Source organism: Carassius gibelio, chromosome B22, assembly GCF_023724105.1.
Source record: "Carassius gibelio isolate Cgi1373 ecotype wild population from Czech Republic chromosome B22, carGib1.2-hapl.c, whole genome shotgun sequence".
In the NCBI taxonomy this organism is placed as follows: Eukaryota; Metazoa; Chordata; class Actinopteri; order Cypriniformes; family Cyprinidae; genus Carassius; species Carassius gibelio.
The window spans coordinates 15,145,065-15,164,917 of record NC_068417.1 but is presented as its reverse complement, the minus strand read 5'-3'; the positions used below and the strand labels follow the sequence as shown (position 1 = coordinate 15,164,917).

Here is a 19,853-nt window from a genome sequence, read left to right as displayed (position 1 = left end):
CTGTTCATGTCTTTCACCTTCTGTGAATCTGTTTTCTTCCAGGTGAATGATGTTAATGATTCATCTCCTGATCAGAGTGATGTTCCACTGATGGATGTTGCTCATGAGAGGTCCTCTAATCACACTGCTGCTCTAGTGAAGAACACTACCAGTGACTCGTCCTCTCATCACACTGACCTTCTAGTGAAGAACACCACCAATGACTCTTCCTCTAATCACACTGCTGCTCTAGTGAAGAACACTACCAGTGACTCGTCCTCTAATCACACTGATGCTCTAGTGATGAACACCACCAGTGACTCGTCCTCTAATCACACTGATGCTCTAGTGATGAACACCACCAGTGACTCTTCCTCTAATCACACTGATGCTCTAGTGAAGAGCACCACCAGTGACTCTTCCTCTAATCACACTGATGCTCTAGTGAAGAACACTACCAGTGACTCGTCCTCTCATCACACTGATGCTCCAGTGATGGACACCACCAATGACTCTTCCTCTAATCACACCCATGCTGTAGTGATGGACACCACCAATGACTCTTCCTCTAATCACACCGATGCTGTAGTGAAGGACGCCACCAATGACTCTTCCTCTAATCACACTGATGCTCTAGTGAAGAACACCATCAATGACTTTTCCTCTAATCACACTGATGCTCTAGTGAAGAACACAACCAGTGACTCTTCCTCTAATCACACAGATGCTGTAGTGAAGGACGCCACCAATGACTCTTCCTCTAATCACACCGATGCTGTAGTGAAGGACGCCACCAATGACTTGTCCTCTAATCACACCGATGCTGTAGTGAAGGACGCCACCAATGACTCATCCTCTAATCACACTGATGCTCTAGTGAAGGACACCACCAGTGACTCTTCCTCTAATCACACTGATGCTGTAGTGAAGGACGCCACCAATGACTCTTCCTCTAATCACACCGATGCTGTAGTGAAAGACGCCACCAATGACTTGTCCTCTAATCACACTGATGCTCTAGTGAAGAACACCACCAATGACTTTTCCTCTAATCACACTGATGCTCTAGTGATGAACACCACCAGTGACTCTTCCTCTAATCACACTGATGCTCTAGTGAAGAACACCACCAGTGACTCTTCCTCTAATCACACTGATGCTCTAGTGAAGAACACCACCAGTGACTCTTCCTCTAATCACACAGATGCTGTAGTGAAGGACGCCACCAATGACTCTTCCTCTAATCACACTGATGCTCTAGTGAAGAGCACCACCAGTGACTCTTCCTCTAATCACACTGATGCTCTAGTGAAGAACACCACCAGTTACTCTTCCTCTAATCACACTGATGCTGTAGTGAAGGACGCCACCAATGACTCTTCCTCTAATCACACAGATGCTGTAGTGAAGGACGCCACCAATGACTCTTCCTCTAATCACACTGGTGCTCTAGTGAAGAGCACCACCAATGACTCTTCCTCTAATCACACCGATGCTGTAGTGAAGGACGCCACCAATGACTTGTCCTCTAATCACACTGATGCTCTAGTGAAGAACACCACCAGTGACTCGTCCTCAAATCACAGTGATGCTCTAGTGAAGGACACCACCAATGACTTGTCCTCTTATCACACTGACGCTTTAGTGATGAACACCACCAATGACTCTTCCTCTAATCACACCGATGCTGTAGTGAAGAACACCACCAATGACTCGTCCTCTCATCACACTGACCTTCTAGTGAAGAACACCACCAGTGACTCGTCCTCTCATCACACTGATGCTCCAGTGATGGACACCACCAATGACTCGTCCTCTAATAACACTGATGCTCTAGTGAAGAACACCACCAATGACATGTCCTCTAATCACACAGATGCTGTAGTGAAGGACGCTACCAATGACTCTTCCTCTAATCACACTGATGGGAGTTTTCAGGAGTGATGATATTACTGCGCATGAGCTTGAATTGCTTTACCGTAGAACGACTGGCTCTTTCATCGGAAGACGTTGATAGAATGGCCATATTGGGCATTGCATTTTTCCCTGTTCAAAACTATACAAATTACACATCTTGTGTATTCTATAGTCATTGGTATTATCCGATCTGTCGGGCTTACATGGCAGATGCAGAAGAGAGTCTGTGGGCCTTTTCTGAAACTTCGATCTAAAATCAGCGACACTCGTCTCGTTCAGTCCTGTTAAAGCGTTCTGTTACGGCCCGCCACAATCAAATCTAGAACTTGGTACTCGTGCATTGTTTACTGCCATGACGGCACACGTACATTACAGAGACATCTGTTTGATGTCTGTTTTTGATTCTGCAAGACTTATATTTCATATTGTGTCAAAATACTCATCTTGACGAGTATCCTCATAAATTATCTGATGCGTCTTAAATGAACGTAAACAGCAAGAAATCACCTGTATCATTATTATAGATCCACTCAGTCTTAAAATGACAGCTGTGTCATTAATGTAATTTAAACAACAAAAGCGAGAGTGAAGTCATTGTTAGACCTGACTGAAGAACTTCAAGCACTGGTTTTATTTTCCATATTTTTTCTAGTATTTATTTGTGCCATTGGTTGTGATTTGTTTATTTGTTTTTGTTGTATTACTTGACCTCACTTAAGATGTGTTTGATATGATTCGATAATGTTTGAACTTTGAAAGAAGCTAGTAGCTTATTCTGAAAAACATGCTTGAGGGTTTAACTCAAAAGGCAAATGAAGACATACAGTACAGTAACCAAATGTGGGTTGTGTTTGAATGATGAAATAGCATGTGAAACACCTGATGCCTTAGTCCTCAGGAAAAGTGAAACAGCACATGATAAAACGACAACAAATTGTTTTATAGTCTTTATGCATTTGTTTTATATCTTTGTTGAAATGTGGAAAGAATCCCATTGAAACTTTGTGAACAAAACATTTGTGATATTATGAATTGGTGCTGAATATTTATGTAATAACTGTATTTCTTAATTTGTTTTGTGTGTGTATAATCCTCTGAAAGAGCCATTGCTTCTAGTTTATATATATATATAATTTTTTGTATTGTTTTTGTACTTTACATTTTTTAATGTTTTTATACGTTTTATACAACTGTTTGTGTTTTTCTGTAATAAATACATTAAAACATCAGATTGAGTGAAATCTGTGAGTTTGTTATTATTATTATTATTTCTCAGAAAAGTATTCAAAAATAACTGAAATAAGCTACACTGAGTTATTAGAGCAATCATTTTGTGTCTATATTCTGGAATGTAATTTCAAATTTTATGGACTGAAACGTTCACCTTTAAAGGTTATAGGTTTTTAGTTTCTGGTTTTGACACTAGAGGACATTGCAGTGATATATTATGCACTGCTTGTAGTACACTGACTTTATGTCCTCATTCTGGGTGCTACTTAAGGATAGCTTTGCAATATTAGTGGATTTATGAGTTATTGAATGTTAAATGAATATTATTCTCATTCATGAATAGTCTATCTGGATCACAACATACATTTAAAAATGCATTTAGTATAGTTTTCTAGAAACACTGCTCCTTTATGTTAGCTACTCCCCCAAACTGATGAAAACTGAAGGCATTATTATAACTGTAAAACATGTGCATGGTACTTTAAATGTTACAATCTTAACCTTAAAGATTCAAATAATCGTTTTTCCCCTGTCTTTATTCCCCCTGTATACAGAAGAAAATTGTGTCAAACTTAAAATGATGGTCAGAAATGGAAAAACACCCTTCTACCACATGCTATATACATAGACACACTGTTGACATGTCAGACACAAACTCATGAACAGACATGAAACACAAACATGAAGCAGCAGACACATTCTCATGCAGAAGATGTGTCTACAACATTTCACAGAATGAAGCGCTTCACTTCCACTTTTTGAACATTTTACATTTAGAATGTGCAGATATACATCTCGTCAATTGGTTTTTATACCCAAAATATGAATATTCTATAATTTACTCACACTTATGTCTTTCTAAACCCATTGGACCTTCAATCATCTCCAAATAATGATCATTCTCAAGCATCAAGAAATGGAGGGAAGCGCACAAAAACCAGTGAAGTTTGTTCTCGCACATCAAACAAGTACATTTTAAAGGGAGTTTAGGTGATTTGGTTAAAAAAAAATTGTTATGCTGGCTGAAAGTCTTTTCACATCCTGATTGTAACAGACACGCCAGGCTCCAACACCAGCTAAATACAATGCACACCCTCACCAGAATACTAATCACTCCCACCTGCTCCTCATCCACCTGCAATCAAGCCACTCCCATAAATACCACACACACGCACTCAGTCACCATCCGGTCTTGTTCGCAACTAGGTCAATACCTACCTGCTTACGCTAAGGACTAACCATTACTCTGCTTACCTCTCTCCAGTGATCTCCAGCGACTTCGTGTCTCCATCGTGTGCGTGTGTCCTCTACCTCCAGCGTCTTGTGTTCTCAACCTCCGTATCCCTTCAACTCACCAGCCTCCAGCACCTTATCCTCACAGTCACTACCTGCTCCTCTGCTTGTGCCTCAATAAACCGTGTTCTCCAGTTATTACAGTCTCCTGTCCCTGTGTACCATAACAGAAGACCGGATTAAGACCGATCAGTACAAGCATGAGCCTCACGGACCCATTCCAAGACCTCATGGATGCTTTGCGTCGTACCCTCACAACTCTTCCGGCATCCCCATCACCTGCAAGCATTTCTGGTAACAACACCGCCACTCCTTCACCCGCCGCGTACGCAAGCCCCATGGCCAAGCCGGAGCCCTTCTCAGGTGGGGCGGAGGATTGCAGCGGATTCTTACTTCAATGCTCGCTGGTCCTGGAGAAGCAACTGCACTTGTACCCCACCGAGTGATCAAAAGTGTCCTTCCTGATTTCTCAACTTCAAGGTAAAGAGCTTCAGTGGGCCTATTCCATTTGGACACAAAATAATTCTGTCATCCAGTCTTATTCTAGCTTCGTTGATCGTTTCCGAGAAGTTTTTGGCAGACCCGGCTGGGATTAATCCATTGGTGAGAAACTTTATAAAAATATCTGTAAATGAATATGCTCTTAAGTTCAGGACTCTTGCGGCCACTAGTGGATGGAATGAGCAAGCCTTGCTGACCACCTTTTGTCAGGGATTGGATCCTCGAGTGAGGTTGCATCTCGCTGCATATGAGGACACCATCAGGCTCGAACGCTTCATCCAACTATCCATCCGCTTCTCCACTCGCATGCAGTCATGCCTCGAAGAGCACCTGGGCCAGTCGTACACCAACTCACCCCTCTGCTGTCCAGAGTTCGTCAGCTCCCCAGAACCAGCCAGCAAACCCATGCTCATTGACTCTAACAGGCTATCTGCTGCTGAACGGTAAAGACAGCTGGCCCAGAATCTCTGCCTCTATTGTGGTTTCCAGGGGCATATCATCTCTATATGCCCCGTCCATCCTCCTAGTCCCATGGTGAGTGCCATTCTCCCTTCGAAGTATCAAATGAAACCACTCACCACTATAGTGATACTTACTGCCACTGACATCTCTCTTCCAGTTTCCACCCTCCTTGATTCTGGGTCAGTAACCTCACTACCACGGCATGCCGTCCACCTACCAGGTCCATTTAATAACCGGTAAACTACTGAGTAGAAGATGTATTCGTCGCAGTGTTGGTCCGCTTACCCTCCAGTCTGGACTACTTCACATGGAGGAGATTCATCTGCTGGTTCTGGAGGAATCCACCGCTGACGTAATTGTAGGGCGCCCATGGTTGGAGCAGCATAACCCTGTTATCTCATGGAAAACCACCGAAGTCCTGAAGTGGGGCGAATCCTGTTTCCAGGGCTGTCTCTCTGGATTCCTTGTTCCATCCAACCCTCTTCCAGAATCTCTACCCGTCTACTCCACTTCCATCGAGAACCCATTAGAAAACCAATCAGTCAACATACTACCATGTTACGCTCCCTTCAGTGACATCTTCTGCCCCAAACGGGCCTCCAAGCTGCCATCGATCTGCTTCTGGGTGAGCCAGTGCCTAAAGGAAGGATCTACCCCCTTTCCATCCCAGAAGAGAAGGCCATGGAGGTCTACATCAAGGTTACATCTGTCCATCTACCTCCCCTGTTGCTTCCAGCTTCTTCTTCATGGAGAAAAAGGAAGTAGGCTTGCGGCCCTGGATAGATTACCTCTGCTGGAGCCTAGCAGAGGTCCTGCAACCCCTGAGGTCTTTCCAACTATACCTCAAAGCAGAGAAGTGCTCCTTCCAACAGACCTTAGTGCAGTTCCTTGGATACAACAATGATAGCAGTGGCATCCGGATGGACGAGAGGAAAGTGGATGCGAAGAACTGCCCCACTCCAACCACAGTAAAATAATTTCAATGATTCCTCGGCTTTGCCAACTTCTACCGCGGGTTCATCCAAGGTTACAGCTCCATTATCCAACCCACTCCCAGTCTTCTCCGCAACAAGCCCAAGTCTCTGTCCTGGACCCCAGCCACCACAGAGGCATTCAACACTCTAAAAGAAGCCTTTACTACCGCTCCTCTCCTAGTCCATCCCGATCCTGAGAGACCCTTCATTGTTGAAGTCGATGCTTCTACCACTGGAGTAGGCATGATCCTTTCCCAGCAGCAGGTGAATCCCAGCCACCTCCATCCATGTTCCTTTTTTTCCGCAAGCTCAACCCAACTTTTAGCTGTCAAGCTAGCGCTGGAGTAGTGGAGGCATTAGTTGGAGGGAGACAAACACCCTTTCCTGGTTCTAACGGATCATAAAAACCTGGAATACCTGCTCTTGGCCAAGAGGTTAAACCCTAGACAGGACCGCTGGGCTCTATTCTTCACTCATTTCAATTTCTCCATCTCATACCGACCAGGGGTCAAGAACGTCAAAGCCGATGCCCTGTCATGGTGTTACAACCCTGAGGAAAACCTGCAATACCCTAAGCCTGAAGTAATCGTCAGTCACGTCACCTGATCAACTGAAACTCTGCCCTCCTCCAATCCCTCCACCAACACTCTTCCGTGTTGTCCTCCGGGCTTGCAGTACATCACCAGGACACAGTGCACTCCACTCATCCACTCAGCTCACACATCACTTGGCACTGGCCACCTGGGGGTCAATGAAACCCTCTCACTGCTGAGGGAACACTTCTGGTGGCCCAATATGGCATCGGACATCAGAAGGTACAAGGATGTAAGTAATGCGCCATCTCGAATAGCCCACGTCACCTACCATCCGGCAAGCTCCTCCCTCTTCCCGTTCCGAACCACCCTTGGTTACACCTAGGGGTGTAGTTCATAACTGACCTACCTCCCTCTGATAATAACACATGCATCCTCATTGTTTTTGACCGGTTTTCTAAATCCTGTCGTCTTCTCCCCTTGAAAGGTCCGCCCATGGCCATGGAAACTGCCAAACTGATGTTTAACCATGTCTTCCGTTACTTTGGCATTCCCGAGAACATCGTCTCAGACCGAGGCCCCCAGTTCATCTCCCGGGTTTGGAGAGCTTTCCATTCACTCCTAGGTGTGGCCGTCAGCCTGTCCTCTGGATACCATCTCCAGTCCAAGGAGCAGATGGAGAGAAAGATACAAGAGATCGGCCGCTTCCCACATACCTTCTGCCATGGCCATCAGGACTCTTGGAACCAGTTCCTAGGGTGGACCGAGTATGCACAGAACTCCCGATGTCAGCCTTCCACCAGACTCACTCCATTCCAGTGCGTGCTCGGCTACCAGCCACCACTCTTCCCATGGTCAGGAGAGCCCTCGGATGTCCCATCGGTCGACTACTGGTTCCGATAGTGTGAGAGGGTCTGGGACGCGGCCTCCATGGTGTGCGTGTGTCCTCTACCTACAGCACTTTATCCTCACAGTCACTACCTGCTCCTCTGCTTGTGCCTCAATAAACCATGTTCTCCAGTTATTACAGTCTCCTGTCCCTGTGTACTGTAACACAGATAGAAATCGCTACATTAAGTGGCAACGCTGGAGGAGGTGTGGCTTTGGAGGGTGATTTGCATGAAGGATGCAATCTTATGCTTTCAAAGCCAACGTTAATTTTTTTTTTTTTTTAACACATCATCCATATAAATGTATTGGTGTTGTTGTTTTTGTGATTCTCACCAGTCCAGGAACTCAACCATAGTCTCTGAATCTTAAGAGTGAGTCTTATGACCATAATGTGAGTTTCATAATTAAGATGATCACACAGCTTTAAGTTAAGTGTTAAGTTTGATCATCTTATGATGACGGGTACAAAGGAAAAAAAAAACATTTTAGCACTATGATTCATGTTTTTATAGGAGGAGTATTCAACATTTTCTTTAAAAATCAAATATTGAAACTAAGTAATATTTGCTTTGACTGCAAATGTTGAGAGCAATTTGTTGTATTTTGTGTTTTTTTTTTTTAATGGACATTACATTTTAAAATCATGTTTAACATGGAAATAATGAGACAGGGTTAGCATCTAGTTAACGGACAACACAAACTTGGTCTTGTTTTCTTTCGATTATTATTATTTTATTTTATAAGTTTACTAACTAAAGAGTTTTAAGAATGTTGATAGTGGAGTTGAATAAATAAATCACATTGAATACATAATTTAAATAGGACCTGCTTCATATTAAGTGTCCATTAGCAAAATTAATTGTTAATTTCATACAATGGACTTATTTTGTGCATACATATTTTTAGACTTTGTACTTATATTTGAAAATACCATCATGTTAAATACATTTGTAAGTATTTCTACAGTTACATCTATAATTACACTGTTGACCCTGTCTACTCTTTCAACCTAACCAGACCACCAAACCTGTCCCAAACCTAACCCATTTCCCATCTTAATAGCACAAAAAGTGTTTTGCAATTCAACATGAACACAATAAGTTCACTGTACCTAACAATTGATTATGTTATTATTTAGTACATAGAATTTAAGGAACACCGTAAATATCTGATTTAATTTAATGTGTTTGGCAGATCATTATACTGACATGAACACACACATCAAAATCTGACTCACTGATTAAATAATACAGTGTATCAGTAACAAATTTTGTATCTGTATTGTAATTGCTTCAGCACCAAACACACCTGAAGAATATTAACATGAACTAATTTTTTTGAAGCTCAAGCTTCTGGAGTTTTTTTAAAGCCTGAAATCAGCTGTAGATTGAATTGTTTACAGTAGATATGAACAGAATAACATCCAGAACAGCAGCAAAGACACAAGCAAAGTGAAAGGTGAGATGCATGAACATTTAGATAAGCATGACAGTTTATCTTTATATATTGAAATGTATCAAATTTGTATTCATCTAAATGTTCATAATGGTGGAAAATACTGTTTTTTTTTTCATGACAGTCTGTGGTAAATATGTAAAAGTAGAAAAATATTACTCTTGTAATTATAAGAATATTAATATAGCTAACACTAGTGTTTAAAAAATGATTGCATATATTCAGTATAGACAATTGTTGTGCACGGAAATACAAAGTTCAAAATGTTACAATGTGTCTGCATCTAACATTACTAGTCTTACATAAGTTCAGCTTCTGAGTCAAACTGAAATCTGCTGTGGTTGGATTTCTTTAGAAATGTGGGTGATCTGCTGAGTGGACAAACATCTTCTGCACGAAAAGAACGGAACATGAAGCTTGTAGGTGAAGAGCTTCTTCCTGCTTTTGTGCAACACTCAAACACTTTTACCTACAGAAACATTGAACCATGACGAGAAAGCCTAATGATCATATTAAGCTGATATTTAATATTTGTATGTTTTATAATAAAATAGTTTAGTAATGTTTTTTGGAAAGCATTCTAGCAAACTCTGAGTAAGGAATAGTGATACTTTCCACCCACTTGTCAAACTATAAAGTTCAGACTGTAAATTGTTAAAAATTACATTTTTAAAAAATTAAAATATTTTTCACCCCTTTGAATGAGCCATTTTTAGTAGGGTCTATGAAAATATTTTTTCCCGCTATCCAATAAATGCAGTCAGTTGCTGCATCCTAATTTTCAGCCTATCAATGTTAATTAGTATTTGAAATTAAAATTAGTGTGACCCAAATCATTATACATTATTACAATAACTTACTGTCATGCAATGATTATATAAAGTCCAGTTACAAGTCCATTACAGTTTATTTGACAGAACAAGCATCAGGTGCAGCCATGATGATTAGTTCATCAGCCCCACGGTTGCCTAAGCAACACTGAAAAAGCAATCAGACAGGTAACGAGAAATAGACATGCAGAACGAACACACAGATCCATGAACCATGACAGTACCCCTCCTCCTAGGAGCACCTCCTGGTGCATCCAGAGGAACCTTGTTCTGGCGATTGTAATCATCAGTTAAGGCATTGCAAATACCACAATGTCATCTGGCATGATGGACTCGGGAGACAACAGGCGTTCAGATTTTTTTTTTTAAATACGGGATAAAGCATCTGGTCTTAGAGCCTGGATGATAAAAAAATTGAAAAATGAAAAAGACTGAAAAATAAGGCCCACCGAGCCTGCCTAGAATATAACCTTTTAACAGAACTGATGTATTCAAGGTTCTTATGGTCATTCCAGACTATGATAGGTTCCTCTGAACCCTCTAACCAATGATGCCATTCTTACAAAGCGAGCTTAACTGTCAGCAACTCTCTATTACCAGTGTCATAATTACATTTGGCAGCAGACAAACGATGAGAATAATACGCACATGGGTGAAACTTACCATCAGCTTACAGCTGGCAGTAATTGCTAATAATTAAATGCTGGTTAAAATTTGCAAAGCCAAGAAACCTGTGCAGGGCCATGCGGGAACCCGGAGTTGGCCAATCTACCACAGCCTGAACCTTGTTGGGATCCATGTGTACTCCCTTGGATGACAGGATGTACCCTAAAAAAAATAAACTTTTGTGCATGAAAAATGCATTCCTCCGCCTTGACAAAAAGCCCATTCTCTAGCAGCCTCTGAAGCGCTACCCTGACACACTGAACATGTTCCTGGAAAGAATCAACCATATGGAAAACCACTGGAGCATTAGAGAGCCCGAATGGCATAACAAGATACTCAAAATGCCCCCTGAAGGTATTTAAAGCGGTTTTCCATTCATCCCCATCCCTTATGCGGACCAAATTATGGGCATTGCGAAGATTCAACTTTGTGAAAAAGGAAGCACCCTGCAGACTCTAGAAGGCTGAAGACATCAATGGCAGAGGATAGGTATTCTTTACCATGATACTATTTAACCCTCGATAGTCAATACAAGGATGCAGGGAACCATCTTTCTTTTCCACAAAGAAAAATTGCATGCCTGCAGGAAAAAGAGGATAGATGATCTTGGCTGTCAGAGAATCAGAAATATATTTCTCCATGGCCTCCTTTTCCAGTACGGAAAGTGAGTATAATCTGCTTTTTGGCCTTCTACCTGACAATAAATCTATTGCACAATCATAAGATCGATGCAGAGGCAACGAAGCAGTCCGGGACTTACTGAACAGTCCCTTCAGGTTAAGATACTCAGTGGGTACATTTGACAGATCCACATGTTCATCCTGTAACACAGAACAAGACATAGAAGAGCAAGCAGACAACAAACAAATGCATGACAATATTCACTCCAGGATGAGACTATGCTCTGGTGCCAGTTTATATTGGGGTTGTGTAACACTAGCCAAGGGTGATCCAAAACCACAGAAGCCAATTGAGAATCAGTCAAATAAAAAGAAATAGTCTCAGTGTGGTGTCCGAAGTGATGAGACTCACTGACTCAGTGACATGAGTGATGGGTGGCAGCAACTGACCGCAGAGGGCACTGACTGAGATGTGTGGATTAAGTGAAACTGCAGGAATACCCAGGTTAAGTGCTGTCCTGCAATCAAAAAAATTGCCCTCTGCACCAGAGTCCACTAAGGCTTTACAAGTCCTGGCCCCTCTGCAGTTGAACCGGGATCATAGTTACGATGGAAGAGGACTTTTGAATGGTGACTCCGCCCATCAGTAGCCTCCTTCTTATTGATGGGCTCTTGTTTTTACCAGGCACTGCTCTACAATGTGACCAGCAGTACCACAGTATAGGCAGATCCACTGGTTCCAGTGCCTCTCCTTCTCCTCTCAAGAAAGGTGAGCTCTGCCCACCTGCATGGGTTCAGGATCGAAGCGATGATAGGTTGTCTTCTCCACCATACCTGAGAATCGGTGCTGATGTAACTTAGTCTTCACTCAGATGGCCAGATCGATCAGTCCGTCTAGTGAAGTGGGGAATTCCAGAGTGTAAATTTTTACTATATGGTTGGCCAACCCATGCCTAAACATGTTTCACTGAGCTTCCTGGTTCCATTTACATTCCACTGCCAATGTGCAAAACTTGATAGAGTAATCTGTAACTGATCGATCTCCTTGACGTAACTCAGCCAGTTCCCTCGCCCCCTCCCTGCCAGATGCAGCCTGATCAAACACTTTCCTGAGTTCCTCCAAAAATAATTGGAAAGATGAACAACAATGTTGCCCTTGTTCCTACACTATTGTTCCTCAGAGAGCTGCTCGTCCAGACAGCAGAGTGATGACAAAAAGCCACTTTGGAATCCTCTGTGGGAAAAGACGAATGCTGGAGAGCCATGTGAAGAGAACGTGTAGTCAATAATGAACGACATTACAGGGGCTAACCAGAGTAGACAGTCGGAGGTGGTAGATGGAGCTCAACAGGCCAGTTGGTGAAATCCACCTGTGAAACAGTCGGGGGATTGAGCGCAGTGGGCTGTTGGGCAGGATCAGCTTTAACTGTCAAACCTGGGTGGTTAGATCTGAGACTTGTGTAATAAGTGCCTGCACCACAAGACCGGTAGCCATGATTTGCTCTCTGCTGTGCAAAACGAGTTTTGCTGTTGGTGAGAATGTCTCTCAGTTCCGCAACAGTTGCTGGATCCATACTGGACAGATCATTCTGTCATGCAATTATTACACAAAATCCAGTTGCAAGTGGAACACAGTTTATTTGCCAACAACAGCAACAAGCAAGATGCGTGGAGCATTAGCTGGTGAGCTGGTGAGCCAGTGAGCAGGTGAGAAGTCTCAGTCACACAGAGACTGCAAGGCACTGACTCGATCTAAAGTTTTGATATATTTACGGTAGGGAATTTACCAAATATCTCTATGGATCATGATCTTTATTTAATATCCTATCCTAATGATTTTTGGCTTTACTTAAAATCTATCATTTTGACCCATACAATATATTTTGGCTATTGCTAAAAATATAAATATACCCCAGCTACTTAAGACTGGTTTTGTGGTCCAGGGTCACATATTTATTTTAGTGGGTTAGACTACAGCTATACACATGTGGCCTATATCTATTAAACCGCCATACAGTCATCTAGTGGTTGAACCATACATTTTTTTTTCAGGCAACATCTATAATGCACTGTATCAGATGTGAGTTGTGCTGTTGTTAGAGAGATGTGATTTTCTGCTTGGAGTACCAGAGAGAACTGTAGTGCTTGTGTTACGTTTATCAAATAATCAATCAGAGCTTATTGTGTATGAAACTATAATCCAATATGCAATACACTTATTATACAGTTTAATTTCTTCCAAAAAGAATAAAACAAGAATGGTAAATAGCAGACAATGACATGACAGCACACCTAATGGGTGTGATTAACATTTAACAATAAATATTAGGTTTATTTCCATATGATAAACACAAAATAGCACATTTTAGTTGAGTTTTTGGATGCTATGCTATATACTGATGAACCACTATATTAAAACAAAAATGCAGACATCACTTGAACAGCAAAAGATGTGATACAAAGAGTGAAGACTGAACAGAAATACTGCAGAGAATAAATGTGAATAAAGCCAAAAGTTAGGTGTTGTCCCATATGTAGTCTGGCATCATTTCCAGTAGATACAGTATAATCATCGTTTTTTGGGGACATTTTGATACACAGCATCTGCCTTTAATTTCTGCAAGGAAACACAAACAATAAACCCAGAACCAGCAGTTTACAATGATGGCGTTGTGCAATCAATACATACACTTCATGAAAATAAGGTAAAACATGCTTAAAAAGCATAATTTATCAAGCTGTTCACAACTTCAAACAGCAAGCTTCAATCAGACAAGCTCACTGCAACAACTTCATGCATCTCGAATCATAATTGATCTTACCGGTTTTTGAGATTTTAATGAATCAGTTTTGTCTTCCTCCAGTGTCTTAACTGCTTAAATGTTGAAACAACAGAGCTTGAAATCTTGTACAGAAATCTGTATATCTGATCCAAATGCTTTAGTTAATATTTGAAGTTCATAGTTGTATTCTTTACCAGTTTTTCTACATTTCCTGCAGATGCAGCACATCACGACTGCAGCTACAATCAACAGAGATCCAGCAGCAGAAATCAACACTGTCAGAGAAACTGAGGCTGGAGGATGAGAAGGAGACAGTCATTACAGTTACTGAATGTGTACATAAATACATATATAAATGCTGATATACCTGGGTGTGTGTGACAGAGTTGAGTGATGTCAAGATGTGTGGTCTGGTTTCTGATGGGATTGTTGATCACACAGCTGTAGCTGTTTTTCTCCTGATATTCCACCTCCAGAGGTAGAGAGAGACTGATGCTGAGATCAGACACACTGATGCTGGACAATAAACTGTTTCCTTTGTACCAGGAGAGAGTCACATGACCCACATTCACCACTGAACACAACAATGAACAATTCTGCTCTGATGAAGATGATGATGATGAAAGATTTTGTGAATAATCTCTGGTAATGTTTGGAGTGGGTAGAGGACCTGTTTAGACAAAATAATTAGTACACGTGTTTTCATAAAAAAAAAAAAAAAAGCTGCTTCTTTTTAAAATAAAAATGTGTTACATTTCTGCTTTTAAAATTCTCCAAATAAATTTACTTTCATTAAGAGGCTTGCGCAGGATGGATGTTTCAGTCTCACACCCACCACGAACATTGATTTTTTTGTCCCACTCCCATCCACAAGAGCTGTCATAAAAGTTGCCTATATAGATTTTTTTCAGCACATCCATTCACATGAAATGGTAAGTGCTGTAAATCCTGTTAAGTTCCACAATATCCCAGCATAAATGCTCCCAATTAAAAATAAGTTATTAAAGCATCAGCATTCCTAAACCACTGTTATTTTTAACAGAAAAGCATATGGACTGCTGCATGCATGGTTTGGCAAAGCAGAATGCGAGCAAAGAGTGCTTACTTTCTAATCACTAAAAAGCTGACATCTCAGTTCATCGCAATCTCACAAAGCTGTTATTACACAATGAATATACATGCACAATTAATCTTTTATTATGTCAACATTGCACATTTTTGGCACTAGCCAAAAACTTCCTTTTGCAAAAGTGGATTCTAACTTAAACACCTCTGATTGCCCATTGCTTTACAGAAATCAACAGATGTGTCTGTGATTGGCTACATAGCTCAATGCTGCAAACACATTATTAACAGAAACTCAGCCTATGCTTGTGCCTGTTAATCTTTTTTATTGTATGTGATTTATTCCTGTAGCTTTTGTGCAATAGATTAATAGCAATTGTTTTTTTGTGTTTAGATATTTCTATTTTGCTAAACATTTTAATCTCCTGCATCCCGCTGGACACGACTGCTACCCGCACTCACTCATCAAGTGTTGTCCCGCGCCAAACTCTATTGTGGTAGTCCCATGGGAGTGCAGGTCTCTACTTTCATTATAAGCTCTTAACCATAACCTTCATTTCTTGGTGAAAAATGAATCATATTTTTATTTTGTAAGCAACTTATTCCACAAGTGCTGTTGATTAATTTAAATGTATAATTAAACGTTCTATGAACTGAGAAATAATAATTCCCTTGATCGTTTGACATATGAGATGTCCATGACAGTCTATGAAAACGGCCTGTAAGTGTCATCTCAAAACATTCTCATTACTCTAAAAACAGCTTATATTAAAGGGGTCACATGACTTTTCTAAAAATAACTGTATGTTATGTATTTGGTGTAATGGATGTGTTTATGTGGTTTAAGGTAAAAAAAAAAAAAAGCTCATTTTTACAAAGCTCGTTGTTCTGAAAAGCAAGGTGTACTCTGATTGGCCAAATTCCTCAAGAGTGTTACCTAAATGTTACGCCCCTCACCATACTATGAAGCTGTGCGTCTTGGTGTGACGAGACAAAACCAATAAAACAAACAAGGCATTTGTTGCATCCAGTGGAGACATAATTACTGATTATAATGACTTATACTGTCTTTTTCCCCGTTGCTTATCATGCCGTATAAACATAAAACCATGTCTGCATTTGTGATTGGAGAAACTCGCTCTACTCTACACTGCTCAAAACTCGCATTTGAATCATCAGTGGCAAATTTGTAAATATGTAAACGTACTTACAGGCTGTGAGTCAGAAGCGCCAGAAGCACTTTTGTGCACAGCCTTCCCAGGGTCTAGAAACAGTCCTACATAAAATATGCAGCACACATCTGAATACCTGAGTTGAACTGTTCTGGAACAGTGTTGTAAATACAGCTTAACCACTGATTTCTAGTTGTGACGTCTTTTGGAAGACCAAACAAAGTAGTTTTGCTTTCACAATGAATCACACACACCGTCTCAACAACATGGTGGCGGCTGCAACAACAGCAAGAATAAAAGGTAACATTTGAGCGGCATTATGCAAATCTTCGTAACTGTGTATATTTACATGTTCACTGTAGCTTTGTCTGTTATAACAGATCAGTGTGTACTGAGTATTTATGTGTCCATCTATAAAGGATGTAAGATGTCAAATATACACAACTGTGAGCCAATCATAGCAGTGGGTGATGAGGGGGTCAAAACAGAACAGAAAATATCCTATTACTTTAAAATTATGATGTTTTTGATATAAAAATGTTCATAATATTATAAGCGGATCTCTGAGAACAGTCCAAAATAATAATTTATTATTTAATTATTAAGAAAACAAGAATGTTAATTTCATTTCTACTCACCATACACAGAAACATTGAATGTTTTTGATAACCATTTTGCACCAATTATCTGTAGTTGATAATCTCCAGCGTGTTGAGTTGTGATGTTTGTGATGGTCAGAGATCCAGTTTGTTGATCCACCTTCAGTCGGTCTCTGAATCTCCCGTCAGGACCATCCAATGTGGAAATGTTTTTCTTATGTCTGTTGATTTTAGCTATGAGAATACGTCCAGCTCCAAATTTCCACAGTATATTGTCGTCTTTTTGTATTTCAGTAACATCCATGGGTAAAAGGACAGAATTTCCCTCTATCACTGACACTGACTGTATTTCATCTTTCAGAGCAACAAAAACACCTTCAGGACAAACAAAACAGGTTTTAGAAAGGTCAAGGCTCCTGATGGGTTGCAAAGCATGAAATCGACTGCAGTTTGAATCAGTTTAGACCAATGAATTTGTGTTATTCATGATCATTTTAAGAGTTAGCTAGGCTGGATTTCCATGTTTCTGGTACCAATCCTTGAAGTTAATATATTTAAAAATCATAAACAAAACAAATCATCAAACAAATAAACGACCAAAGAAATGACTTGAGACATGAAAGTGGCTCACTGGAGAAGTCACTTCTGTGGTTGTTTTTTTGTTTTTCTCATTATAGACATTACTTTTAACATAGTAATGCTTCCCCAGGCATTATTAAAATTTAAATTACAATAAATGTAATATATATGAATAACTTACTGATCAGACTCCACCAGCACAACCAGAACAAAACAAACATGTGAAACATTTCTTCAGTTGTTCAGTGTCTGATCTAATAAGACCATCTGTTGAAAACAGTCCTCCCACAACTGGTTTTGAACCCCGTACTTCACTTGCACTTTCTCTGTGTGTATGTTACACAGTTACACAGTCTTCTGTCCTGTAGACTACTTCTAGACCTGAACTCTTCCTGACAATGAAAAAAAAATCTTGATCTTTATCATTTAACTTTGATCATGTCTGAAAGGTATAGTTGTCTGATTATATTAATTATTACTCATATTAATAGGATAGTGGTATATTATGTCAGTTTCCTTGAGTTACATGGTGACAAGGATCTTACTGACTTCTGAAATTGTGATATAATTATACAACATTACCTATATATCAGTTATTGTGAATATGGAACAATAAAACAAGAAAGTCTGCAGTTTTGCTGAGGTGTTATTCTTGCAGATCATACTGACTCATACTGAAACCTCCGGTGGTTGTTTTATTCTTCAGAAAAGTGGTTTAATCTGTTGATCTGAGTGAAGAAGCGTCTCATATGTGGCTGTTGGTTAGATGCGTGTTAAGTTTGCAGGTGAAATTTTTTTTTCCCAGTTCTGCTGCTATGAACTTTATGGTTTGATTTCCTCTCTAGATACTGCTTTAGAATAAAATAAAGTAATAAATCAATCAATCAATCAAAACTGATGTAGGAAAAGTCAAACAAGATTCATTTACTTTACATTTATTCATTTTTCAAGAAAACGTCGAGTGATTCATCGTCATAAGATGCCAATAAACACGAGAAGTTCCCGTTATACAGGTCTTCAGTCTATCTTTTATTTTGATGCTCATGGATGAGAGTTTTCAGAAACTTGTGGAGGATTCGTCTGTCCGTATGGTGTTAGGTAGATCATTCCACCAGTGAGGAACAGTGAGAGAAATCATCCTCAAGGGTGATTTTGTTCCTCTCTGTGATGGCTCACTGCTTAAGCAGGATTCTCGAGGGTGTATAGACACATAAGAAACAGCAGAGGTACGTGGGTGTAGAGCCTGTGGCTGTTCTGTAGGAAAGCACCAATGTCTCGAACTTGATGTAAGCCGCAACTGAAGCAAAGTGCAGAGAGATGAGAAGCTCATTGAAAACAAAACACACTGCTGCATTCTGAATTACTTGCAGAGGTGAAGAAAGGACAATACCACTGAAGAAAGAAGAGAAAGAGAAAGATTTGACGTTTCTAGATGACACTGGCAGAGGGGTCGGTGATGTGATTGGAGGGTTTGACCAAGATGTTATCTATGATACAATTGCATGTAAAGATGAGGTCAAGCTGTACCTGATTTATGAGTGCTTGTGGTGTTGAGCCACTGTAGGTCGAAAGGAGCTAGAAAAGTTTCAGATTACCAGGATATGACCTCACAAGGCGAATGTTGAAGCTGCCAAAAAGATGTAGAGGGCTGCCATCCTCAGGGAGTAAAGACAGCAACATATAGTAAGTGTATTTATTTCTTGTCTCATTAGTGTTTAGCGCAGTTGTCGTTGCTAGGAAACGCTTGTTTGCTTACTGTGTTGAGACGTGCTGCATCTGGTCCATACTCTATTGCATACCTCGTCAGTGTCGTGCGCTTGCTTAGTCCTTTGTTGTGATAAACAGTAAAGTGTGTTCAGCTGAATTCAATGTCCATTTTGTCTAGAAAAGGTTAGTATACCGCATCAGCGGTTGAGGCAGCCCTCCTGTTAAGCCCTCCTCGTGTGAAGACCAGAGAGTGTAAAGACCATCCACTCTACTGTGCGACTCCACCGGACAGGGACTTCAGCAAGGGATATAAATATTGTTTTTATTAATCATTTTTCCTACTAATGTTTCACTTCTGTTTCAGTTTTTATAACCAGTTCTTACTATGTGTTTCCAGATCCCTACTATCATTACCACTCGCAAACCACGCATCACACAATGTAGGCAGCGCAATCTTAACAACCTGCACACTTTGCCGATGCCTGCTAATACATTGCTTTCTTTTTCTATTTGTCTCTGGAATTGTGAATCTGCTGTAAACAAAGCCGATTTCATTACTTCTATTATTAGTCATTCAAAGCTTAATGGCCCTAACAG

The 19,853-nt window shown here is 40.5% G+C and overlaps 2 protein-coding genes across 7 annotated transcripts in view; one reads left to right on the top strand and one right to left on the bottom strand.

Moving 5' to 3' along the window:
• Nucleotides 1–3,049, top strand: part of LOC127987191 (dentin sialophosphoprotein) — a 221,890-nt gene extending 218,841 nt beyond the window's left edge. The window contains exon 6 of one of the 4 annotated variants that reach the window (XM_052589442.1): nt 43–3,049. In XM_052589442.1, coding sequence (XP_052445402.1) covers nt 43–1,923 — 1,881 coding nt within the window. In that variant the 3' untranslated portion in view covers nt 1,924–3,049. The remainder of the gene's footprint in view (nt 1–42) is intronic. The other 3 variants (XM_052589441.1, XM_052589443.1, XM_052589444.1) reach the window with 3 other exon arrangements.
• Nucleotides 3,050–10,132: 7,083 nt separating this feature from the next.
• On the bottom strand, nt 10,133–17,896 carry LOC127987221 (SLAM family member 9-like). 3 transcript variants are annotated; one of them, XM_052589496.1, is made up of 6 exons: nt 17,731–17,896; nt 17,010–17,345; nt 14,502–14,804; nt 14,329–14,427; nt 14,174–14,226; nt 10,133–13,968 (listed from the first exon to the last, which is right to left on the bottom strand). In XM_052589496.1, the coding sequence occupies exons 1-6, from the start codon at nt 17,777–17,779 to the stop codon at nt 13,921–13,923; spliced, it is 888 nt and encodes a 295-aa protein (XP_052445456.1). In that variant the 5' UTR covers nt 17,780–17,896; the 3' UTR covers nt 10,133–13,920. The 3 variants fall into 3 exon arrangements, with proteins under 3 accessions (XP_052445456.1, XP_052445457.1, XP_052445458.1); XM_052589497.1 differs by having other exon boundaries at nt 14,174–14,223; XM_052589498.1 differs by having other exon boundaries at nt 14,329–14,421.
• Nucleotides 17,897–19,853: the final 1,957 nt, after the last annotated feature.